The 27,507-nt window shown below is 44.1% G+C and overlaps 1 protein-coding gene across 4 annotated transcripts in view; it reads right to left on the reverse strand.

The window, feature by feature from the left end:
• Positions 1–27,507, reverse strand: part of LOC119186620 (uncharacterized) — a 127,394-nt gene that overhangs the window by 48,491 nt on the left and 51,396 nt on the right. For 2 of the 4 annotated variants that reach the window (XM_075880494.1, XM_075880492.1), the window contains exons 3-4: positions 18,625–18,717; positions 16,371–16,658 (exon numbers count right to left, since the gene is read on the reverse strand). In XM_075880494.1, coding sequence (XP_075736609.1) covers positions 16,593–16,658; positions 18,625–18,717 — 159 coding nt within the window. In that variant the 3' untranslated portion in view covers positions 16,371–16,592. Of the gene's footprint in view, positions 1–14,366; positions 14,602–16,370; positions 16,659–18,624; positions 18,718–27,507 lie in introns of those variants that run through there. The other 2 variants (XM_075880493.1, XM_075880490.1) reach the window with 2 other exon arrangements.

A 27,507-nucleotide genomic window follows, 5' to 3' on the forward strand; every position in this document is an offset into this window, starting at 1 on the left:
GGTACTTCACCTTTTTTGCACGTATTTGCTCTCATCTTGCCTCAATGGTCAGCGCCACCTGGTGCTGAGGACTGTACAAGGAGGCAGGTCTAAGGCATCCTGAAAGGAGGACTCCTTCACATACCCTTTCCACCAGACATGTTTAAAATTTCGCTCCATGGCAGAGATCCACCGAAACTCACAAAGGTTTTTGCCTATTAACCCCAGAACGAAATTGAACAAGAGTTAAACTGGTGGCAGCCAAATATGGCTGCTTCATTTTCGTACAATTGGTTCATCAGTTAATATATATATTCAGGAACAACAAGTTTTTCAATATACTTTTAAGTCCACACTAATATATTCTTATCCTAAAGATTACATAAATTCCAAGTTACTTTTCAACAACTGACCTCCGAGGACATCTGCTTATTTCTCGTTTAGGTGGCACTGTCCTTGCACTACGGTATCTTTCTAAACATGCCTTCAGCGTGTTTTTACTGACACACGTCCCCCTTATTTATTGCTGTATGCGTCTACTGCTTTCGCTGTAATGCCACTCGTTCCCATCATTAAGTGTTTTTATATCACCTTTATAATATTTTAAATGAAGTTCTTTTACATTTATCTTATCCTTGTAGTCACGCGCTTGTGAACGCCCATTCATCATTCAGGTTTGTGTCATTTCATCCGAGAGCGCCAACGGCCGACAGTTCTCGCGACGACCACAGAGAGTGGTAGGCAGACCCCACCAGCTATGGCCACCGATTCCAATGACGAACTCAGACCCACCACGGTGCCTCAGAGGAGCACGACCCCACCCCCATCGGCCGCCGGCGACTTCCGACCCACGCCATCGACCCCGATTGTGATCGTACACTCGGGCCGTCTTCTGATGAGCGAGCCATCAGGACACCAAGTGTTGCCGACCAGTTTCGTCGAGCGGTACCCAAACGTGATCGTGGCTTCGCCGTTCACTCCTCCAGAATACTACGCTCCGCGAGTGGCCAAAAGACGGCTTCCCGCCAACCGGATTGCGCTCGAAGCGGCTGCGGCCTTGGAGGCGACTCGAGATCGGCAGCCGCTTCTCATGACTGACGCTTACACTGTACCGCTTCAGGACGGCACCGTAAACCCCATGCAGTACTGCATGATTGGCCTCCTCTTTGCGGGCCTGTGTGCCGCCGCGGCACTAGTGGTGGTCTATGCGCCAATAGCAAAACGCACGACCCCGTTTCGGTCAGAGGAGGACCTGCTGCACCCGGAAAGGCGGTCACGGATGCTCAGCCCTGATCCTCCCCAGCTGGCCAACGGTAGCGGAGTGGTGGTCATCACCGACTGGCAGAATGCTCCTGTTGACCTGGGCGTCGACGTCTTCGGTTCCTTCGCAAAACCAGGAAACTCGGTAGACACGAAGGTCACTGCCGATTTCGACTTCGCGCCCCTCGCCCTTGAGGCCGGCACAATGGGAGCCGAAGGACGCGTAAGTGCGCGTGCTTTGCTGTGGCGCCTATTTTTAGGCCGTAGCTGTTGTCCAAGCAAAATAAAAAAGTATTTGGCATGTTCACGTTATAGCTTGCTAGAGAACAGAAGGGAAAAACGTTGCTAGAAACTACATTTCCTAGTAGTATAGGCTATCTTGCACATATTTCTGCGAACGTATGCGGGCGTGGACGTTCGTGCATTGCGTTTTTCGTAAATGGGGAGCCCCTTTTTGTTTTTAGTTTGAAGTGCTTAGTTATGTTGGTATTTACGATGTGGCCGATGAAACGCTTCTGAGGACGATTACACCCTTTTGCTGAAAAAGAGTTAAAGCTGACTAGGTTCGATCTTTCTTCACTGCGTTACAGTCTTTGTCGTTTTTGCAATCTATACGCTAGTACAGAACGCAGTCTATCGAGAAACTGTGATTAAGTTCCAAACAATGTTGAAATCTTGCTTCCTCACAGGAGGCTTGTGGAGGAACTTCATTAAACTCTTTCCACCTCACGTTTCTCTTTTTTCTTGCTTCTTATATTCTCAATTGCTCGGTATAATAAAAATGTACTAATTAAACTTTTATCAGTGCCTTTAGGTCTACTTTCGCTGCAATTGAAATATCTTTTCGCGTTTTTGCTCGTGCAGAAAATAAAATAATAGGTATGATACAGTGTGGTATAAACTCCAAGTGCTATATACCTTTTAACTATAAATGTACCTGGGTAGATCGCATCGTAAATATACGACTGTAAAGCTTTAGCAATAAATTTTTCTTGTCCACGATTGAATGTTTTGATTGCACCAAGGCTGAATTCAAAAACGTAACTGATAGTGCTAGCTTAAAACTTTTTCAAGCTCACTATGACAACGCTGCCAAAAGCAAATGACGCGAAATTCGGGTGATGTAGAAAGCAGATATGAATCGCGAAATTTCAGTGTAAGTATCAGAGTATTCTGCTCTTTTTCTGCAGCCTGATTGCAGAGTAATTTTTGGTTAGGGTTATTCACAGCAGAGTCTATCAGACATAACATAGCTTTCGAAAACGTCTATCAGATGCAAAATATTTCTATTCTTCCTCGTACAATGTTTCTTGTGGCTCCATGGTGGGCAGCTGAAGGGCGCCTTGCAAGAGCAGAAGGGGTAGTTTTCGGGACACAAACACCACATCAGCGGCCGTTTTGAAAGCAAGAACTAACCTCGCCTTCTTTTTACCTTGCAGGTAAGCCCGGGCCGCTGTGACCAGTACTACTACACGTACTGCGTGAACCCGACGGCAAACGTGTTCCACTACGATCCAAATGCGATGGAATGCTTCCCCAACTCTAGAAGGGACACTCAGCTCTGAAACCACGGCCCCAATCGGTTCAGAAGCTGGGAGCAGTGCCGAGAAAACTGTCTTCTGCCTGACCACGCCACCGAAGTTTGCTTTCAGAATACACTCTTCATACCATGTTCCAAGTGAGTGAACGAAAGTTTTGATAGGTATATAGCTAAATAGATAGATAGATAGATAGATAGATAGATAGATAGATAGATAGATAGATAGATAGATAGATAGATAGATAGATACAAATGGATAGATACAAGAGCTGGAAGAGGTTCTTCAGAATTTTCATTTGTTATACAAACGTTGCGGCGTGATACAAGAGCCCGGCTTCAATTTCCGCAATGCGCATAACTGGTCAGAAAGTACCTTTATAGCTTATCGTAGTTACAAGAGGAGCTCGCCCAAATGATTCATCCTACTGGCTCTTTAGAAAAAGCTGCTCTGTAAAATGAAAACCCATGTGAATGAGGCACCGTTTTTTTTGCGCATAAGAACTCTATGGAAGGTGAAAATACTTTGCTGCGACTAAGACGACACTGGTGCGACTACTTCATTAAAGCTCGTTCGGCAAATTTTTAATTATTCACAGGAGGGCAGCCCTTACATTAGTAATCTGTTGCGCTTTCAGTTTGAGGTATAATAAGATTTTTTTAAATCATAAAGTTCCAGATGATTCGAGATATTCATAAGCAAATATTGGAGCTTACGTCACCCGGCGCGCTCTGAACGTCATCTACCTGACGCATAAGTTTAAAACTACATGCTAAAACGAACTGAGGAAATTTGAATCAAGGCACACCAAATAAGGACCTGGTCGCAAAAATTGGCAAGCGTTCTCGAATACATAAGTATACATCTTGTTCTTTGTGTGAGATAACCAGGAGCGAGAGGCTATTTTGTTTTGCCGAAAAAAGCGCCACAGTGGTGGTCCTCACGTTTTCTGCTGCACAGAGAATTGAAAGGTTGATACCATGGCTGTCTTTCTGGCCCACTGCAACTGACTTACCACTTTTCATGAACAGACACAACAATGGTGTGCCTTCTTTCAAATATCACCATTTCCTTGCCATGGGCAGTTCCACTCTGAAATAAGAGGGTAACGTTTCGCGCGCGCCGTGTATACGATATATTAATGTTGCCCTGGAAGTTCTATGATGGATCTATCAACTTATGCTCAACTTTTCTGATTTCTTAAGAAGTTTTAATAATATTAGCTTCGATTTAATGTACCGAAACCACCATATGAATGTGAGAGACACCGTTTTGGAGGGCTCCAGCAATTTTGATCACCTGGGGTTTTTAACGTGCACCTCAATCTAAGCATGCGGGCCTCAAACACTTTCGTATCCATAAAAAATGCGGGCACCATGGCCGAGAATCGATCCCACGACCTGCGGGTCTAAAGAAAAGGGTATGCCTTAGACTGACAAGCTCTATAACTTTCTAATAAAAACGTCTCCTCTCAGGTTAAGAAATAAAACCTTTAACAAACCGTCTTTTCTTCAATTAGTAGCGACAGTGTCTGTTCAGCTGCGGCGAAGTATTTCCACTCCGACGTGACGTTTGTGTGCCAAAATGACTGGAGCCTTTCAAAGTTTTTTAAGAAATAATGCTTGTGAAAACGCATATTATCACCGCTCATGTCGGTAATCAGTCATACATATTTTACAGTTTGGACTTAATGTATATATTCATGACCAACACGGATCCCATCATTGCTAACGGGACCCTGAGCACCGTCCGATAGAGCTGTGGCGCTGGGCGCATTGGATGACTACGTGTATTCTAGGATCTTTCCATAAGCGATAGGGAGACTATACTTTATGTGATGTTGCAGGATAGTACAAAATATGACGACACTGCCATGGCAGCGCTTCTTTTGGGGAGGAGGGTGGGTGGATCATGAACATTTACAACAGCTTAAGGGGGTTAGTGATGGTGCCTAAGAAGCCTTCGTCGCAAAAGGACATAGCATCTACGTCGGGCTAGACTGCACGTGCGCGCTCGCTTCTTACGGCCTTCGCATTAGGTGTAGTACATGCCTCTCGCCGCTGCTTTAAGGAGGGTGCTCCGAGTCGGACCCTCTTGACCCTCCTCCGCTGCTCCATGCAGCGCCCCCAACGCCGGCACATGAGTTTAGGGCGCGCTTCATCACTCACTGCACGGTGAAAAACAAATTGCCTAATTGTTGAAGACACTAGAATTGTTCATCTAATTGCTCATACCTGATGATGTTGGGCTTGGACATATAAAACCCTGAAGAGTGAAATTTGCTGTCAGTGTCAGAAGCCCCGAAATGCGAGCATGATCGTAGCCTCATGGGGACAGAAAGCGCTATATAACACACTTCCTATCACAACTTCGTCTGGTTACGCTCAATGCTTTTATCTATCTATCTATCTATCTATCTATCTATCTATCTATCTATCTATCTATCTATCTATCTATCTATCTATCTATCTATCTATCTATCTATCTATCTATCTATCTATCTATCTATCTATCTATCTATCTATCTATCTATCTATCTATCGAGCCGCCCCAACGACTTTTTGCTCTCCCGGCCGTTTCGATAATGGTGTCGATACCAATCATCGCATAGCATAACTTGACTGTATGACGAGCATAACTGACTAGTCACAACATGAAAATTGAGACAAACACGTCATGAATTTCAAGACTTACATTTCTTGTTCTTGCTGCTCTTGTGGTGGTTTGTTCACATTGCATATTACAAAACTGTTATGGTACGACATGATTCCATGGTGATCATAAGTGACAGACGCTAACGTGGAAAATATGACATGCATATTATGCAAGTCATGACTACACGCCATGCTCATGATGCGCTCTCGGCAGTTTCGCTAGCTTCATATATACCAAATCGGGTATTACGGGACGTGAATGAATAACGAAGGTTTATGACTGGTGCAAACATGATCACCATGAAATGCGTGTCATGTGACAACATGGCTACATGCCATGCTCATGATGCGCTCGCGGCCGTTTCGCTAGCTTCGCAAGTACCAAATGAGGTATTACATGAGGCTAATGGACGACGAAGGTAAATGAAACGTTCAAACATGATAATCGTGAAATGCGTTTTATGGGAAACATGACTACATGCTACACTCAAAGAGAGCTTGCAGCCGTTTTGCTAGCTCCACATATACCAAATATGGCATCGCGTGACGTGGGTAGACTACGAAAGTACAAACATGATAATCACCCATGGAAGTCATGCACGGCATAGTGTTTGTCTGCCTCGTAACGTTGCGCTGATTTTAATTTGACATATTAACCCTCCTCATTCGTCCTTCATATATCATCGATTTCCACTGTATGTCGGATCTGAATTTTTTGCATCACATTCCATGCGATTGAAAAAAAAAACACGAACTTTTCAACTCTTTTCTGTGCATCTGTTGCGGTTATCTCAACATATGCGTGCTGCTTGCTTTCGCGACAATATTTGGACGCCTTTTTTTCTCGTCTTTGAATAATTACAGCACCTTCTCACATTTTGAGCAATGGTATGACACTTGCGAGTGCAATCTTCTTATAGTGGGGTATCGACCCGCAATGAGCGTCACTATTCATTGTTTGCGTGCCAACACTTACTGCTTCCTGTTTAGTGAAAGCATCTTGTGAAGTCGCAACTTTAAGATCTGGTTTGTTGGTCTCCACTTTTTGCTTACTCCACGTTTGACGTAGAGGTGAAGCTCGTGAACCAAGATTGTTGCGAGACTTCAAATGCACTTGGAATCATTTAGGAAGGATAGTCCTTTAAAAAAGTACGCACGGAGTTAGGAAGAAGTTTTCTGATGCGGCATGCAGGCGCATAGTCTTGATCACGGAAGTGTCTGCTGCTTACAATTGCCGATGCGCACTTGTCACTGCTGATGAGGTTGTCTCTAGCAATATTAATTTGCCATTTAGCGCATAGCTAGATATTTCTCGCTCGGAAATTGGTTAAAAAACACCGTGTGTTTTCCGCGAACGACACTTGAAATACAGAACACAGAAATACACCATCCCACAAGTATTATATATATATATATATATATATATATATATATATATATATATATATATATATATATATATATACGTACTGCGTGTACAGCGCGTACTCAATATTGTACGGCCGCTTTCTCGAGTCGACAAACCACTGCAGACTGAACATTGGGAAAGCAACGCACTCAATAAAGCCGCAGTGAATAAATCCTAGAATAACGGAAGCGACACTAGAGAGAAAGAAAAATTGAAAGTAACCTGATTGTAGCACTAAGCCACAACAAAATTCATACATTTGTTTTTTTCAAGAAAAACGCTGCTTACTTGCCGAAAAGTTCGATTTTTGTTCGATTCTCTGTCTAAACATGTTCTGCGACGAACTTGAAAAATAGCGCAGAAGTTATTTGCACTGACAGTTTTAGTTCCAGGCCAAGTGGCTTGCGAGCCGCTGCGTTCTTCGCATTCTTCATGAAAGTGGCTTGCAGTGCAAAGGAATTCAATAGAACTTGGGGTCCCCGGAAATGTTTCCAGGCAGTATTAGCACCTTGAGAATGCACAATACCACCCCCAGAACGTGCCGTCTCAAGGGGTTATTCAACAGCAAGTATCATCTCTTCCTTTCATTTTTTTTTACACGCAGCCATTTTTTTACTATAAAGACTCAACATAAGTACGTATTTCAAAGAGCTGTCAAGCTGCAAACCGCAGCTTTTAGCCCTGAAAACCATTTCTATTGTATTTGGAAAAACAAACAAATAGGAAATAGCTAGCAAAAAGAAGGCATGCTCGTCTCTTCTGAAAGCGAACTTTCTTAATTGCAGTCTCGTTGTCAAATGAAATTAAGGGCGAAAAGTATTCAGTGGTCTCTGCTTGCAGAACAGGTACAGCATTTTTTATCTCTCTGTCTCCATTGTGGCCAGTGATTTATTATTCTTGCATTACGCCTCGTCAGCCGATTCGGCCTATTGTGTTCTGAGCTTTAGTTTGTATTATCCTCGAGCACATGCATACCTACATTATGCGGCGAGCCATCAGATAACTTTAGTTTTTTAAGGAGACGATCCTTTCTCTACGCCCGTCTTGAACAATCTTTCTCCTCCCTTGCCGTCGAGAACCGCCCCTTCCGCGATGTCACATCAAGCAACATTCTCATGCCGTGTGCGTGGCGCAAGAGATGCAAGGTCCGGGTCGCAGCGCCCCTTCCGCCGACGGGTGGCGAAACATACTTAGAAACACTCTCATTGCTTCCGCGACAGATGAGAGCACCGTAAGAAGCGAGCGCGCGCGTGCAGTACAGCCTGGCTATAGAAATGAGCATACCTAAGCATGGGCAAATCGTTGAGACACGGCCGGACACGCGTGGGCATATGCGCGGAGAGACGACACTAGTCGCGCACTGTCACAACTTTCGCTGTCGCAGGCAAGACTTCGTGGATGCGCAATGGTACTTCAACGGCACTTCGTGCACAAGGTGGAGCTACCACAGCGGGCACTGTCCAGCTGGCGAGCACGGAGTCTACGAGACGTTCGATCAGTGCTCACGCCATTGTGTGGAGCATAACAGCACGTCCACCTCGGCTCAGTGTAAAGTTCCGCTGTCGGGAAAGTGCAGCCTGGCACTGCTGCTGTATCCATTTTTCGCGGATATGCAGGCGCAAGGGGAGGCTAGGTGCGTGAATGCCTCGAGCGTAACTCTGTTTGACCGTCGCTGCCTTGTCGGAAACAATCAGTACGACTCCATGGAGGCCTGCCAAAGCGTGTGTCTTGAAAAGCGCATGACTTGGGGTAAGCAGTCACCAACAGTGAAATAAAAAAAATTCTGGAGACCGAAAGAGAGTCGTAATTGACTATTTACGTGCTATGCTGCCAAGATGCGATCATTGCGTCAATAGATTAGACTTTCACAGCGACAAACTCGTCTCTAAAAATAATTATATTCTATTATACAAGCAGTTCGTGTGTTATGTTCGAAAAACACCATGTGATTATGAGGAACTCCTTATAGTTGGCGGTAGTTCAAAACTCTTTTGCCCTCTAAAGTAGAGCGCTTTCACGTTCTACCTTTGAAAGCGAAGTGCACTCTTAACCGCGTAACCTTTAGTAGAGGTATACGTTTTTAGGATTCGTATCTCTCTATGTTGAAGGCTATGCGTTGCCTTTGAATGCAGTGACACGCCACCATATAGGTCTCGGTATTTTTTAAGTCACAGAGAAACCTTCAATGCAAAGGTATCTAGCAATTGTAACTTTTATTAAAGGGACAACGTGTTTTTTCCGTATAGTATTCAAAAAAACTTCTAAACTAAAAAGTTATACTCTACACTTTAAATTTAACTTTTATGACACATTGAACAGACCACTGCATGAAATTGACCTCAAAAAACGTCTGCATGCCTCGTACGAAACTATTCCTTTATAAAAAGTATATCACACGGGACACGCAGAAGTTGTGGGTTCCCACTTCTTCCATTTAGCTAACTGCATTTTCCTTTCATTCACCTGGAAAACCAAAGTGCAAAGAAAGAAAGACAACTGCATCGGCTAGCCATGCTTTTTAGCTCAGTGGTAAACAAACTTTCAAATCAATAAACGTTCATAAAGCCTGCGTGTGCATGATATTTCTGTGAGAAATATGTGAAATTGTTCGGCAAACACAAATCCGAACAATTCATGCAGGAGCATAGGTTCTGAAATTCACCCGGATGCAAAGCAAAATAAAAGAACTTGTCAGAGAAATAAAAAGCATCAAGTACTTTGTTCAAATTGCAATATTGTACAGTAATTCAGCTATACGTAACTGAAAGGCTTTTTCTGGAAAAAGATTTATATGAGAACTTCCAAACATTTACCCAAATAATCTCTGTCAACAAAGTTTGGCAAACCAATTTGATATGTAGTGATCAAACTTTTTTTTCTTCAAAGCGTTAATGGCCACTTCAATCTATTTGAAATAAGCCCACGTTGGTTAGATTCTTAAGGTATCAAAACTTGTTGAACCATATTCAGGGTCTGCGAAAAAGCAGACAGTACATGGTAGTATATGAGAAAGCATATGGCGACGGCATGCTCACTGTACAGTTCCTTCAGATGAAATATTACTTCCTTGCTGCCTCCGTGTACGCAAACTTGGTCCTTGTGTACGTATACATGTGGTGCGAATTTTTGATTTCTCTCAGTAGAGCAGCCTGTAATTAGGATTATCAAAGTTCTAAAGATAGTATTATATGTATACTAAATGCAGCAATTTCCTGAACATTCAGCATTAATCCAAGCCTATTTTCCGCACGTGATTTGAGACATCAGTGCGTCTTTCATTCTTTCCGAGTATGGTAGATGCCTATACACTCATTTAGGCATCGTTCTCTGACGGCGATACCGATGAGATTAAGTTGGCCATGAATGCGAGGGGCCACCCAAGTGTGCCACCGAGAGAACAAAGAGCCGCATTTTCATACGCGTGTGCCTGAGTGAGGTATCAATAAGTGCTGGGGCGGAGAACGCCTTAATCACAAACAATACACGGTGAAACAGAACATGGTATGTAACACTCCTTGCCAAACAACGTTGCGAAAAGCTGCTAAGCTGACCCGTGCAGGCAAAGCAAGTATCATGTGCTGCAATTTAAGTCCGTCGATTCCAATGTAACAATATATTTAAAGGAATATTGTCACAATGTTTTTTATATTGTAGGGGTTAGAGGCTGAGTTTAGCCCAAGAACCCCTCATGGAAGAGGCGGAGACCGACAGAAACCATGCTTACTGATCGGATCCCGGGCCGCTACTGCTCGCTGCCAGCGGCTGCCACGTGCCATGAGCGCACCCATGGTCCTCGTCCTCCTCTTTTTTTTCTGACCGGCGCACTCGCGGTCACCACCCCCATAATGTTTATACTATATAACATAATTCTTTTATACAAGAGGTAACATTTTTCAGGGCACACAAAAGGAAAAACCCACAAAGGCTGTAAAAGAAAACTTTGATTACCGAGATCAGCAACCTTGGTGTGGGCGTTGAGACTATAAGGAAGACAGGCTCAAGTTTGCGCCCCGCCGCGGTGGTCTAGTGGCTAAGGTACTCGGCTGCTGACCCGCACGTCGCGGGTTCAAATCCCGGCTGCGACGGCTGCACTTCCGATGGAGGCGGAAATGTTCTAGGCCCGTGTGCTCAGATTTGGGGGCACGTTAAAGAACCCCAGGTGGTCGAAATTTCCGGAGCCCTCCACTACGGCGTTTCTCATAATCATAGTGTGGTTTTGGGACGTTAAACCCCCACATATCAATCAGGCTCAAGTTTGCGCAGCGCCGTTGGCCGCCCTAGTACAGAGTAAAACACTGGTCACTCAGACGGACTGCGCTTGCTGGGTTTTCCCATTGCGCGCAATTTTCTTGAAAGGGGACACGCGAACGCATGTCCCGAGCGCTTTGGCGGCTGCTTGTAGCACAATTAAGTGGGAGTGATAGCAACGACAGCCTCTATTCTCGTCCTCTAGTGGCGACCAAAACAACTAGTCGTTGGTGATATGGAACTGGGGAAAGATAGCAGCTCCACCCCCTTCAAGGCAATTACACCCAGCCTCTCATGCAATTGCCTTGAAGGGTAGGTAGTGGCTATCTTGCCGCTGGGTCGACAATGATTTCTTATCGGGCCTTCTTCCTCACCAACATGTTTATCATTGGCCCGAAAAAAAAAACGTCTGGACTGTGCCGAACGCTCCTTCCGTTCTCGTATCGCAACGCACGCGGCAGCCGCTTTTTCGTTAAAGTTTATTGTCTTCGTTTTTTTTCTTTCAACTCCCCCCTCCATTTTTATTGGTACCATCCAACCATTGAATAATGTCCATCGTAGTCACCGATAGCCTATTCAAGTGAACTTTGTGCATGAGAAGCCTTCACTAATTTGTTCAACTTACACTTGAGGGCTCTCGAAGCGCCCTGTGTTAGGCGACAATCACGTGATATTTTTTTCATTTTTTTCACTTTAAACAAACCCGGAAGAAAAATAACCGGCAGTGTTATCTTACTGTAACGTGAAAACTTTGTTATTACTGAATAAGAGTGACAAGTCTTGTATTGAATTTTTTCTCTAGAGTCAGTATTTAAAAATCTTCGTTGGGCAATGTTTGTTATTTACCTTGCTTGGCGGGTCAAAAATATTCTGTCATGCTACATACAGCTAAGAACAACATAGCGCTAGCGGGAGATGCGTAGCACTCATTTTTAATTTTTTGATGCTTGTTGCTTTTTAGCTTAAACACACTGTATAATGTACAAAGTAGAAGGAGGAATAGCTGACATGGTAGCTCAATTGGTTGAGCACCGGATGCTTTATTCGTTGCTCGCAGGTTCTTTCCCTGCCCACGGCAAGTTATCTTTTCTTCGACTTTTTTTTCTTGACAATTACATTATAATAATTTCTAATATTATCCCCTATACTTTCTTGCCAGCATTGTCTGTTAGTTCTGAGCAAATCTGCAGGTAACATGAGGTGGAAATGGTGTGCCTTTCCACCTTGACACACGTCCTCGAACACACACGCACAACTGATTAAAAAGGGAAAGAGCCACACTGTTTAGATGAATGGGATTCACTGTTTCAGATTATTGAGTAAAGAGAATAAGTCTAAGTTTACAGGCTTGTTGTCTTTGCTGAACACATCATAATGAGAACTAACGGGCAATGATGCCAATCTAACTACAGGAGAGTTTATCAAAAGTAGTTGTAATGTAATTGTCAAAAAAAGCAAACGAAAAGATAACTTGTCGCCGGCAAGTCCCAGCTGGCAACAAGTTATTATGATGTCCACTTTTTTGACAATTGTGCTAAAATTACTTCTTTTACCATCCCTTATATTTTCCTGGGTAATGTCGTCCGTTAGTTCTCAATAATAAAGTGATGAGTAGGCCGACAAATGAAGGATATGGCATTGATACTTCTTTGACCACCAAATACTGTGAAGATCCTAAAAAAGCGGAAGCTACTTTGAGTTGTGAGCATTAGGTGAAATAACACGGTTCATGTTTATTCAATGATTACTTGTAATGAACTGATATGAAGGCAACTAACCGAATTTGAAAGAGAAAGCATTTGGTATTATGAACACTATTGCACTTGCCAACTGCATTTTGTTTAAAACAGCGGCAAGCTGGGCTAGTTTTTATGGAGGAGCAGTAGTGAACAGTGCAAAGTAACAACTAAAGACATCAATAAGAACAAGGTGGGATAAGCACAGACTGCCAGCTGTATAATTATTTGCACAAAAGTTCGCCTGAGAAATATCAGGCAGATAACTCATGCAAATGTAGGTCTAGTTAGAAATGAACAAGGTATGTTAATAACAATGCTTGCTTTTTCTAACTGGACCATCATTCACGTGAGGTATGCAGTGATAGGCCTCTACCGGAGTACATCACAGCGTGGTGTCACTGGCGCACGTGAAAGGCGTGGTTGGCAAAGCTCTCCCACTGGTGGCTCAGCGCGGTTGTCATGCTCTGTTTGGGGCAAGTTTTTTTTCTTTTTCAAAGTTTACACTTCCCGTTGCCATGGAGATATTAACTATAGTATGTCAGGAAAGATCCAGCAGTGTGATGATAAACTATTTGCCACACTGGCTGTCTATCTTGAAGAAGTGAACACACGTGACGGCCTATGCGAGGAACACCGGCATTGTCTTAAAAATTTTGCACTTTTGATTGCGGCATGCAGTGTGCATGAAAGGCATCGAGATTATTGGTTCACCAACTGAGAATATTTTGCGTGATGTGTGCAGTGTGAATAACAATGTGTCTTGTTTGCGAAGACATTAGCACTCGGGGCAGCGACCGGTTGCCAAAAAAACTTGATTCGACATTTTAGTCAAGGTAAATATATACTTGATGCGATCATCTTTAAGTGGGTACATGTCAGTGTTAGCGCTGTGTGCAGAAAAAAATTGCATGATCACCAGGTTGAAAGACACCATTGCTGAAGCTGCATGCATGTCTCGCCCTGACGAGTACGTAAACCCAATAAAGGTAAACTCGTTTTGTCGGAGGCATCATAAGTCTTCATATAATAAGCAGAGATTCTTGTTTTACATATACTTAGTGCCTTTACCGCTCGATATTCCTGAAGTGACGATGCACCCTACAAGTTTGTGTGTTAGGTCTTAGAAAGCAATGTAAAAATGCAAATACGTTGTAGGTGTTAGATGCATCGATGTCGCTGCGCAAACGATTATGCATATAAGTAAGCTATAGAGTTTAAAATCGCATAAATTTCAGTGCGCTATAAGAAACGTCACCCACAACTTCGTTTGGATTTTCACAAGAAATTGTTCACTTCAGCCTAACGCTTGACAAAAAGGGTTTTGTTTTTTTCTTTCTTTTTCTCATTCATCTTCGTTTAGAATTTTGCGATGTGAGTAGTAATCTTGCCCGTAACCTATCGCACAGCAGCATTAAAACCTTGGTGCAGCGAATGCTGTGCCTCATTCAAAAAACAGTGCACATTTCGCCATGAAAATTGAGTACGTTTAAATCCATACCATGTCAATATTTCTCAAACCATCTGCCACCGTCAACACACAGAACGTTCGCTTTCGAGGTGGAACATTTTTTTTTTGTTTGTAATGGCCGTCACCTACGACGAGCGAATTACCGCATCTTAACCTAACAGAATACTGCATCATAGCCAGGCACCCTTCCTTTTAGTGGCTTTAGAAAAAGAACAATTCACCAAAATTTCAGTCTGAGGAATGCAGATACACGCAGCCCTGCTATGCAGAAAGATCCTGCCGGCGGAACGTTCTTGCCAACCAGCCCCTGCATCGAGATAGGGAAAGGTGGGCGCGGTGCTCGAAGTGACTTCACAGAACTAGAATCGAAAGTTGGGCTAGTTGGATATGCATGGTATACCAGTCAGTTCTAGCGCACAAATAAACAGAAAGGAAAAGAGGACAAGCGCTTTCTCCCAACTAAACTCTTTATTAGAAAGGGAAGAATATATAAACAGGCAATCAAAAAACAACGCATGCGTGTGCAGGCAAAAATGTACACCCGTGGCACATCGAGAACACAGGGTATAAGATTATCTCGGAACATAATCTAGAAAAGCAAACTCTTTATTATGCAGCAAAACTGAAGGCTGGCTGACGCATTGTTCCCCTTTTTTTTATATAAAAAGCTTCTGTCAACTCACGAGTTAATTGATTGTTAGATCGAAAAACCACTTCAGTATCGTGTAAAAGAGGATAACAACCGGACTTTTTGCAATGAGCCGCGAGATGCGATGCACCCAAGGATTTCAAAAAAGAATCGTGCTCTCTGAGACGAACATTTACACACCTTCCCGACTGACCAATGTACACTTTACCACAGCTAAAAGGAGTCATGTAAAACACGCCCATTGCGCAGTCCACGAACTTTTTGCTGTGTTTCATGCGACATTGCGGAAACTCTCTGCGCATGCGTGAACAAATAGACTGAAGTTTGCTTTTGGCTGAGAAAAGCACATCGACTTTATATATATTAGTGAGTTGCTTAATTTCATGCGATGTCTTATGAATTTAAGGAATCACTGCTATTCTTCTGCATTTTCTACTCTCATCACGACGCGCCGAGTGGTTCTCTTCAAATTTAAGTTTCTTAATCATGTTGTTACAAACATCACGGTGTTTTCCAACATCACAGTGTTTGCCAACAAGAGTAGATCTCTTATTTAGGAAACAATTTGCACAATACATGTTTCAGATGATTGACTGTACTCATCCCACATTGATCATAGTCTCTTGTTCAAACTTTGTGCTGCGCATTACTAAGCATATTTAAACTCGCTATGACTTATAGTCACTATGACAGATCTTGCTGTAAAACAAGACAATTTCATGTGTCATGCAAGCCGTGAATGAGGCAGACGTGTTTACCAAAAGATTCCGTCCTAGCTTTAGCATGCAAACATCTGTCTAGATTCACCACTTGTCTCTTATTGCGCTCGTTGGGGCTTCAAGCACTTTGCGAACGGCACAGATAACGATATTAAGCATAGCTGCACTTTTCAAAAAGTCTCACTGATGTAGGAAACTCAAATTCATTTAGCGGTACAAATAAAACCTAACAACGCGAGTGGCAACTGAGTTTCTTCAGCCAAGAAGGAATTTTCTCGCAAACGTGCTGCACAGCATTTGAAACAGTTTTATTTCGTGTGAGCATACCACGTGAAGTGAAGAGCACGAAAAAAGATCTCTGCGCCGAACAGCACAATGCCAGAAACGTTAGCTTAAGACTTCAATGACAAATGCAACACGCACATAACATAGTATTGATGGCGTTCTTTTTAGCAGCAGGCAAGCTAAGAGGAAGACAAAACAAGCGAAAGCAATGCCGCGCGCCCGGTACGTTATCACACTCTATTTATGGCATCTCTCTGCTGCTGCTTTTTCATTGCCGTAAATGCTCATGAACAAGAAGCGTGACAACGTTGCCATCGCGTCGATGCCATGTGCGCTTCTCTCGCCTTCTATTCATGCCTGATTCCAGTCCGACGTTATTGCACCGCACAATCGCAGACGATAGATGGAATGATGCCGCTATCACATACTCTAAGCACGTACACGTTTAATGGTCCAGAAAATGTTCTGTAGTAAATAACCAGCACGCGTGTTTTCTTGAAGCAATGAGTGATGTATTTCCATCTTACGGTTGGGGTGAAGCTGCATAGCTAAGCTGCGTTTTGGCCCGAATGACCACTTATCATTTTTATGTTACTCTATGGTGTAGCGACGTCAGCGTGATTCTAGTGCAATCTTTTTACCAACTCAACACGCGCCTCCTACAGGCGGTTTTGGGCGTATGTCCTCTTCGCACAGGTTCTTTCGTTCCATCTGCAGCATAGAAAGTTCCACCCTCAGAGGCGGCAAGTGTGCACACGCAGCACTCTCGTGCTGCTCCTTTCAATTCTATCAAATATTGCAGATAAATATAGAAACAGGTTGTCTCTAGGCATGATCGATCGCATCATGGCGGCAACGCAGGTGTGATTGTATAAGTCGAGTACGGTGAAATTGAATGCGAGACATCGTAGCCGCGTGGTGATATCATGCATGTTTCACTTCTGCGTGAGCGTGCGCGTAGTCTGCGCAATAAAGCCTATAGATTAATCGTGCCACTCTACGTGAGTACTGCTTCTCGGCGAGAGCAAACGTGGTGGGCGTACCTTATCTATCCCGCGGGTGTCTGTCAATTAAAGTGATTGACGCCTGAACTCGGATACAACCTCGTTGATTCTGAGATGGCCTCAGCTGAACTCGTGACTGTCATGGTACCGGTGTGACTGTCAAGCGTTTGATGCCGTGAACGCTAAGTGGGTGCTTCTTTGCATGTAAAATACCTTGGTGAGATTGCAAAACTTGTGCGAGGCTGGAGAGAGACGACCTCAGTATAACTTGGCTCAATTCTTGCAGCTTCTTAGTCTGGTCGTCTACTCAGGTGCTTGGTCGGCTTCGAAATGAGTATCAGCTCTGACCAAATTTTGATTGTACTGATTGACTGAAGTCTACCAGCCATCACACGGAGCAGTACGTATTGTCTTCATTGCTAAGGTTTCAATAAAGGGCAATTATGTGGGGCTCAATCAGCAAGGCCATGATGAGTATGGAGCTATTAGACGTAATGCTCATTAACACAATACTAATTTTCATATTATTAAGGGCCAATTAGCAAGGTTTTAGATAGAGTGCTCATAATTAACTTCGCGTTAATTAGGAATGTTTAGCTAGCTCATCAACTGTCATGCTTTAGTTGGCCCGGTCCTAGCTTTACATGGCGTCACTAGCATGTTCATCTAAGTTGTAGTGTAATTACATCGGCCCACACGCGTAGACAGAAATTCTTTTCGGGGGGCGGGGGGGACGGGGGAGGCCTATTTTTTATTTCGGGAAAGCCTCTTCCTTTAATTGGTAATTTTCTTTGCTCTCAATGCCATGACGAAAAAAATGGAATAGAGAGGGGGGGGGGCGCTAGCTTGTTCATAGCACGTGCTGGCATAACTAGCCGATATACCATCCAGCCAAGTAGCTAATTACCCGGCCACACGTGCTCGGGCGCTGGCGGACGATGACAAAAAAAGGACGTGAACCGGCCGAGCAACGCGCTAGATAGAGTATGTAGACTGACCAAGACGCTCGATCGGTACTAATCTCGGAGGCCACCGTACTGATTATTCTAAAACAAACTCGGTGCAAGCATTAGAAGCTTCAAAATAAATATAAACACCCCGTTCCACTAAAAATGTCATTACGAAACGTTTCTGACAATTGAATAGGTGCACCTCTGCACTCAGTGGAATGACAAAAAATTAAAACAAAATGCCTATTGTTTGAAAACACTGCCCAACATGGTACACCACCCTTGACGCGATGACTGGTTGCATCCCAACCAATGATACGAAACGCTTAGGGGTGCATTTGACTGTTGGCTCGTTCATAAAGAAGCATCACCAGAGCTGGGCAGGTTCCTGAGTTTCGCGAAACTCGGCCAATCCTGAATAGCACCCCAGGACGCTACAAAAACACAAGTTAAAGTAAGTGATAACAGTTGCGGAAAGTCTAAGATGAAATAGGCTATGAAGGCGAAAAACACCACCAGTTTATTCTAGGTAAGGAGATGTTACTTGGTGTGATCACGCGATGAAGGGGCGCCAAAATCAGCACAATCAAAATAAGCAAAAAAAGTGTTGCACTGACACATTTGAAGTTTAAAAAAAGAAACTGTATTTTTGAGAGTTCACGCATACTGTGCTGCTTTCTTTTTTTGTGATAACCTTTTGTTCTGTTTCATAATGTCACTGACCTGATTAGTACGTTTTTTTCCACCAGCTAAGCAACGGCAGTCAGACGAGGTATCCGGGTGACAACCGACACCATCTTTGTGTCGCCCCACAATCTGCATAAGAGAAAAGACGCGCACATGCCGATGAAGTTGCAGGAATCACAATGCACTCTAATGAAACCAGCGTTCATTCTGCGCCACGTTCCAAGTATACCTTGTGATTGGTGCGACTGGTTTTGCTGCAGTATACGCTGAATTGTCTCGTCGGCATCTGGCTAGTCGGATCATCTGCCAATTCAATGCAACTACATTCACGTAGGCAATCTTCAGAGCCTAATGGGGAGCTACCATGTGATATGGCACATCTACGCCCATCAAATCTTATTAAAAAGTGCGGCTGCCGAACAAGGGCCACCGCATATAGCAAACGCAGAATGAGTGCTTTCCTCACCCTTTCATTCTGTCTGTCTGTCTGCTGTCTGTCTGTCTGTCCGTCTGTCTGTCTGTCTCTCTGTGTCTGTCTGTCTGTCTGTCTGTCTGTCTGTCTGTCTGTCTGTCTGTCTGTCTGTCTGTCTGTCTGTCTGTCTGTCTCTGTCTGTCTGTCTGTCTGTCTGTCTGCCTGCCTGTCTGTCTCGCTGTCTAACTTTATTGATTTCTTTTTTTACCTTTTTTTTCTTTTCACACTGCCCTCCTCCGTTCCTTCCACAAAGCCCTCATATCCCTCATCATCACGTTCACTTTTTTCTCCAACCCTTTGCTACGCCATGTGTACTTTCATTTTGATACCATGATTGTTATACCATCTAACCTCCTCTTTTTCTCTTTTCTCTCATTTCCGCATATTGTAACCTGTTAGCGTTACAATCTAGCTATGTGAGCCACTAGAGCGGAAGGCTACGGCCATTATTTGGTGGATTTATTGTCCGAAATCTCCAATTTAGGTAGCTTTTACATGCACGACCATGCGGTGGAAAACAAGAATGACAAGCGAACAGGAACACGCGCAGAATATCAATTGAGGGTTTATATTTTACATATCGCATATATACGATTTTAGCAGAAAAAAGTAAACTTATAAAAGAAATAATAAAATTTTGTACACCTGATGAGCAAGGAAGAATGTTAGGCTCCTTGGTTATGCCCTCTGCTTGTAAGAACTGTAGCTCCTAATTAAAAGAGCCATTGACAGCTTGCTGACGCTGTTGAATAGTCTCATTTAAGACTGCGATTCTTCCAACACCCGGGCCAATATACTGGAGACTCTGCGAGTTTTCTCTTCTGTAGATATCATAGGAATATATTTCTGAGCATTGATAATGTAAATAAAGGCATGCAATTACAAGAAACAATAGAATTCTTTGGGGATTGACTTTATTTTAGAGATAATCTACTCAAGGGTTGTTGGTTAAATAGCGAGAGATGGATAACTCATCTAAGCAGGCGATTATCTTGGGGATTGACTTTATTTTAGACATAATTATATCTCTCATAATAGCTCATATAAGCAGGCGAATACGTTCCTTTGGCAAGAACGGGGTCTTCAAGGTGATGATCGTCTTTTTGGGGCGAAGCTCCTCAAAGCGTGAGTCTAGATAACACTAGATGGCGGTACTTAATGTGTTCACTAGATAGCGGTACTTGTCGTTGATGAAAAGATTCGAGATGTTATCAAACTAGATGGCCATACTTGTAGTTGATGATGAAAGATGCAAGTTGTTAAAATAGGAATGATGTCACATATGGCGCGTGTCATTGGTAGAAGGCAATTGTTTGATTTAGTGCGGCGACGTACGCTAAGAGGAGTGTTCCAATCAATTTCCTTCGCTGTCGACGCGTGCTCGAAGTCGCCGAATGAACAAGGCTACAGAGCGTTGAGCGCGCAAGGCCGAAGCAGAAGCGCGCCGTAAAGCTGCGCCACGCCACTGCCAAGATCCTGCCGTACGAGAGCGGGAGGCCACAGCGACACCGCCTACACACAGAGCGATTCTCACGTCTCCAAATCTAGACAGACTCGACGAGTTACACGCAAGATTCACGGTTTATCAATGATTCCTTCTGGAGCTTCGCCCACCCATGATCATTTACCCCATGAATAAGCTGTCATTTTTTGGAGGATGAATTCATAGCCCCTAATAAATTGTGAATGAGGAAAAGGCTTTACCACAACCTTGAAATACTGCTTACCACATTCATGACACACGACAACAATTATTCGCAGCATATGCCCAAAAATCAGAGCATAATCAATGAGTAAATTATTATGAGTTGGGGCGAAGCCTAAGTCCGCCTATGCGTCCGTGTGTCTCTCTGTTCGTGCATACATCCATGCGTCCGATCGCGTTCGAGAATGAAGACGGTGCGCTGGTAACACTGACGAGACGCAAGCAAAAAAAAAAGCAGAGCGCAAGCGTGTTCAACGCCTCCGCCGCTCTGTATCGTCCATGCCCCACCAACGATCCACCACGTACGGTGCCTATCCAGGAGACTGAAAGAAGCACTCGTTCGCGCACTATGCAGATGGTGCGCAGGTAACACCGACGAGACGCGAGCCAAAGAATCCGGGCGCAAGCATCTTCAAAGCGCCCGCTGCTTTGCTTGGTCCATTTCCCACCAACAAACACCCACGTACTGTGACTTTTTAGGAGACTGAGAGAGGCGCTAGTTCCCGCACTATGCAGATGGCGCATGGGTAACAGCGACGATCGCGCAGTAGGCAAAAGCCGTGCAGCAGCCAAATGGAAAGTAGCGACAGAGTAACGTCATATAGATAACGAGACGAGAAATAGTAGTACATTTCTCTTTCTCGTCTCTTCTCTCGGTAACGCGTGACTAGTGACAAGGTTAGGCTATTGAAGCTTGGCTCCTAAAAGGTCCACATCGGGCTTTTTTTGGGGGGGGGAGGGGTAGGAGTGTAGCGTGGATATATGGCATGAACAGAATAATTTCACATGCACTATACAATGCAACAACAACGCTGTATAGCACGCAAACAACTCGTGTAAATTGCGAACGATTAATCTCCACAAATATAAAAAGAGTGGAAAAGGGCGTTTGCGTGGTAGCCTTACAGTTGTGCGGATCTAGGAGCGCAAGTGTATTTTTACCTTCATGGCGTAGGACAGACTCCAGTTCTTTCTACTGCTGCAGCTATTGTAAAGCATACGATGTGATAAAAAAGCAGAAAGTGCCATTCTTTGACACCATCACTTCACTGTAAATCACGCCCTGGACCAGCTTTATGGTGGAGTTTAAGAGGCAGGGGAGGCCGCAAGTTATTTATTCGATTAACTAATACATAGACATCAAGGACGACGGTTTATTTTGCTGCCCGCTTTTCATAGGTTAGTCGATAAATCGTTCATCGGTTTTACAATCCCTTGCGTCTGGATGTGCAGCGCAGAGTTTTCAAGTGTGCCACTAGGAGCTATAAAATGCCTGTTGCGACTGAGGTGGGGGGATTTTTAGGACATCTACTATTTTGAAGCACTCTAGCTTTTGTCTTTGTGGTGGTATATGGACAGAACTGGTAAACTGAACACTGTTCCATCATTTATAAATTATGCGCCTGCAGTCTAGTGAATAAATTAAGTGCTAATCAGCGAACTGAGACTTTTTAGTTACATTTCAATACGTTTTTGAAATTCTTGAACTGTTGCGTGTATTTGTAATGCAAAGCATTTTTCTTCTCCATTTCTTTTTCTATATATTTATATTTTTCTTAGGTGGATTTCTTTAGATCTATCTTTCTCTCTATTTTTTTTCGTATATCACGCTTCCTTGACTACAACGTTTCTCCACAGTCTGTACTACGTTGGGACGTTGATTTTTTTTTCACCCACTAACCGCTTTCATTCACAAGGCGTGATCTTACATTTTTCTGCAAATACAAACAGGCATTGACCGACATCGACATCTTTGTCAAAATATAAGCTAGAACGATAAAAGTGTGCTTTTTATCCCATCTTTTGCACAAGGATTTCATACATGTCTGGTATGAAATCCATTATTCTCCCCGAAAGATGTATGCAGAATTGAGGTGCTATAATGAAACGCTTAGCACAGCCTCTGATAAGAGGCTGTGCTAAGGCTGTGCTCACAAGAGGATGTGCAATAACACTATCGCGACCACAGCCTCCCACCAGAGGCTGGGGTCGCGACAGGGTCATTGATATGAAGCGCTTTCATAGGCGTGCCTACGAGGGGGAGGGGGTTCAAGTCCTCTGCTTCCAATCAGGAAAAGTTAAGGAAATAAAGGCCCACCCTCCACTTCAATGTCGACAGTGATTTTCCTCTACTACACACTGCAGACACGAAAAACTCAGGCGCAGTTTTTAAACACAGAAATGACGAACTGCGACAATAATATTTACCCTAAAATCCTGCCATCAAAATTGTCCTTCGTGTCTACGCACTACAGGTTGCCCAATCAGCGGGTTGCATCTGCGACACTCTCGCACTCGCGCTCTAGCATTGAATAGCAGGGTACTGCTGAGCAGAGGCTCTAATGCTATAGAGCACTCTCATGATTTACTGTTGCTCTGTCTGACATGAAATTAACATAATCGGAGACACGAATACGGGCGAGTACCAGTAATCATATTATGAACCGATCAACCACTGCTCTCGTCACAGGAAGTTCAACTTACGCCTTCTAAAATGAATAGCATTACCTCTGCATCATATTCAAAGTGCTGTGAGTAGATGAAAGGGCAGAAGTGTTGATTTTGGCAGATTGGTAAAATTAGGAGAATTATAAAAGCTTTCCGGATGAGCCTCCTGTTCCACTGTGCTTGTCATGAGGTTGCAGACAGTGATGGCGGCCACTTGTAACAGAGAGATAAATATGAAGATTTTCTTACGCACATTTATTAGCCCATATTTCAAGCTTTTACCGCAACTTGATCAACCAGACCGGTTATATGATAAGGTCACCCGGTTTTCTTGACATAGAATTCTTGCCCGCCTGCAAAGGCCTTTGTCTGTTAGAAGGGTACTGACACAAAAACAATGGCCTCAATTTTTCTGCTGCATTGTGTTGCGTGCGGCTTGTTAGTCATGACATGACACATCATTTGCTGCAGCACGCAACAGATAAATGCTTACAGGCCGCTCGTTGCCGCTTAGTTTCAGTTTCGGTTTAAGAGAGCTCCAAAAACTGGGTGCAACTGTCGCCACCCAGCGTGTGCAGCTATTAACCTCGTCAGCACACAGAACTATGACAGACTTCCGCATGGTCCGGATCAAGAATTACTTTCACATAGAAAGCTGGACTGTAATGCAGCAAAACACAGAACTTTCTAAGAGTGCTCTATACCCACGCAACCAGCCGCCGAGAAATATATACTGCGGGATCAAACGCGGCAAAAGAAAAATGGCGATTATGAAGTCAACATAACTTGTTTTTTGACTCTAGCGTGGTGACGTGAGGGAAGTACGGGGTCCTCAAAGGGTCCCCTTCCATAGTGTCAATGGCACGATAGAGTTGGGTGTTCGCGCAAACTTCTAAATTCCTTTAAAGTACCTTCTCAGCTATATTCGCTGTTGATATTTAGCACACGATATACGAATGTTCCTGGTAATGAATTGCACCGGCTATCTCCTCCGATAAATTTTGTTTCCGTGCCCCTTCAATATTGTTGTTTGTTTTTCTGTCAATATAGAAGAGCTTCCGAAGAGTTGCAAACAGTAGAGCAAACATCGTTATGCTCAAACTGAAGTATTCTACGTTTATGAATGACTCTCGCTATCTGCTACAAATGGCCGCTGCGAATGTGATTGGCGTGTAGACCGCTGGATTTATTTGTAGTGAAGAGGAATGCCCACTGCTGCAGCCCCATTGACACGCTGCTCTCGGTGAAATACGCACAGTATACGTCGTGTACCATGTACTGTGTGGGAGCTGCTCCCGCAAACAGCTACACCCACACGTTTGTCTACCACGACGCCACAGCATCTTCGTCGACATGGCCCGCAACCACAGCCAGACTGATTCACAGCCACTCGACCCCACCCGCAAGTGGGTCTAACGATTTGTGCTCACGAGTGTTTTCACGGGCTTTCAAGGAGATACTTTCGCAAGTGGCGTCACCCCTGAATAGCTAAAGTGCAAGACCAGGCGAGCACTTTTGCCCAGTTTGCAGATACTGGTTAGTACCCGGTGGTAACGGGATTCAAACCCAAAACCTCCCGCAGCCGAAGCGGGCACTTTACCACGAGACCACGCCTGCGGTGCACCTATGAGCTATGCTGAATCTGCCCCAGGATCACCTCCTCTTTTGCGTCGCTACCATCAGCCGGGCACAGAGACCCATTCCTCGGTTCGATCAATTAAGGTACCTTCAGACTAGTGGACAAGGGCATACTCTCGACACTCAGCCAATATGTTTTGCATGTGGCCTGCTTGGCCATGTAGCGTGGTACTGCCACCAGCGCGTACCTGTCTGTCACCAGAGCAACCACCAGAGCTTCCAACCTGCCCCTTATGTGTCCCCGCGCCGTTCGTTAGCAGTCCCTCAACATCCCAACCAGATGTCATCATACGCCGTCAACCACCCTCCTGTTAACCGCTGGTCACCATCGTTTCAACGCCGCTCACCTTCGTCGATGCGTCATCATCCGTCATCGCCACACCAACAAAACTAAGTGCCACAGTTCTAAAGGCAGGAACGGCTTCACCGACAATCTTTCTTGAGGTCTTTGTAGACGGCATCGCTGCACTCGCTCCGTTGGCACTGGTGCCGTAGTTTCAGTGGTCAGTGTCAGACTCTCCCACTTGATAAAAAAGTTACGATGCCACTAGCAAATATATCGCTTCATGCAGCCAGCGTAGAACACGTCACGCCGGCTACTGCTTGCACTGCTCGCATTGCGATTAATGACATCTTCTACGTCGTCGACTTGCTAGTGTTGGCTTCCTGCTCTCATGACATGATTTTGGGTTAGGACTTTCTCTCAGCTAATTGGGCCATCATCGACAGTTCTCGCGCTGAGGTGGCATTGAAAGTCTTTGGCGATGCTCCATTATTTGACGCTTCTGAAACAGGGTACAAACTTTTATCGCCAAAAACGTTACCACACCACCGCACTCTTTTGCGTTTGTTATGGTGTCTTGCAACTCGCTTTACGAATTGCAAAACCTGTCCACGCCATAAGTTGCAAACCGCCCTGTTCACGCCGTAAGCCATTTTCGTTGATCGGAAGTGTTCGCCGCTACGTTAAGCTCTTTTAAAACTTCATGACGGCTTATAACTGTGACGGCTTTGATTAGTTGGTATGACAAGGCGATAGTTATAGCGCGAGAAGAGAATGGCGACAAAGGAACGAGAAGGAGACGAGTGCTAACTTCTGAGTTTATTTCACAGAGCACGAAAACATATAAAGAAGAGTGTAAACCATGTGACAAAAACCATGAGACAAAAACCATGTGACACAAAGAGCTTTGCAAGTGTATGAAAAAAACCAAAGCAAAGAAAAGGCAAATGAAAAACTATAAGGATACGAATCAGAAAAGTAAAAGTAAAAGTACTATAACTACATGCGCGCACCGATACCTTCGAGAAACCTTAATTCCTTCTCAGACAGAGACACGGAGTGCTTGCGAATGCATGACACCTGTTTGCGTGCCATCTGCACGGCCTCGATGATAACTCGAGTGCGCTCATCCTTGTGCTTATACGGTGTCACTATGTCCTTGAAAAGGGGCACACAGTGGCACTCTGTGCAGTGCTGACCAAGATAACCATTTTCCCGTTTCTAAAAGTGCTAGCCTGTTTTCTCAGTTGATCGTTGAGACAGCTTTTGGTCATTGCGACATACAAAGCCCCAGAGGAAAGGGAGTCCTATAGACAGCTCCCCAGGAACATGCCACACATTTTCGTATGTTTATCTTTACATTCAGTTCTACCGCCTTTTCAGGGGGCTTGCAGATTTGGTGAGAATGATTACTTTGAACGATGCAGAGAACAGCACACGAACTCCCACCCGTTTTCTGATTTTCTCGAGCCTGTGTGATATCTGGCGTTTGTACCGAAGAACAGCTATCCTTTAACGCTCTGTACCCGTGTTGGTTGGATCCTGTCTCTGCCTCTGCTCTTCCCTATTGGTCCGCAGGATAAACTCGGTGACAGATGCGATAAACGCCTCAGCAAAACCCGAAGCCATAGCCGAGACACTTGAGCTTTGAATCTCGCAGATATGTTGGGAAAACACGACCTGTTCAAGGCATTCTCAAGGCAGGTCGGCGGTATGCTTCACTTTACTAGCTCGCAGTCAACGAAAGAAAAAAGAAGTGAAAGTTTCTGCGCACGTGGCTCCAACAAATATGTTGTGTGCTAAGAAGCAGTCTTTAATCCAAAAAGCGTAACCTGTCATTCTCGAGCATTTTATGTGTCAACACAAGAGGCTTTAAACAATCTTTAAACACGCCTATCGCTTGAGCCGCAATTGAGTGGAATATTGAAGGGTTACAACTTATTAACATTCAAGAAATTATCCACGTATCTGAAAACTTTGACCACATGCGTGCATTCTAGCATTTTCTGCAGTTTATTGTCCGTTTTGCCAACAGTAGATGACTAAGTAGAGGTGCTGTGGATTTTATTTCATTTCATTTCATTTCATTTATTTCACCCTCAATCGCACAAAGCTTTACAGAGGGGAGTGGGGTACAAGAAAATAATAGACTAAGAACAAGAGAAACATAGTGACATCAAAATGATAAAGATTACAAGGCATGTGAATTTGATGTTAGGCAATACACTGGATGTATGTGTAAGTACCATCAGAATTATGGGGGAAACTGAATACAATAATATAAATGTACAATATACACTTCACGCGTCATCACGTAACTACTCCTGTATTGTGGAAGAAAACAAGTCATGATTTGACATGGAACCCATGTCC

This window comes from Rhipicephalus microplus, chromosome X, assembly GCF_043290135.1.
Source record: "Rhipicephalus microplus isolate Deutch F79 chromosome X, USDA_Rmic, whole genome shotgun sequence".
Classification (NCBI taxonomy): domain Eukaryota; kingdom Metazoa; phylum Arthropoda; class Arachnida; order Ixodida; family Ixodidae; genus Rhipicephalus; species Rhipicephalus microplus.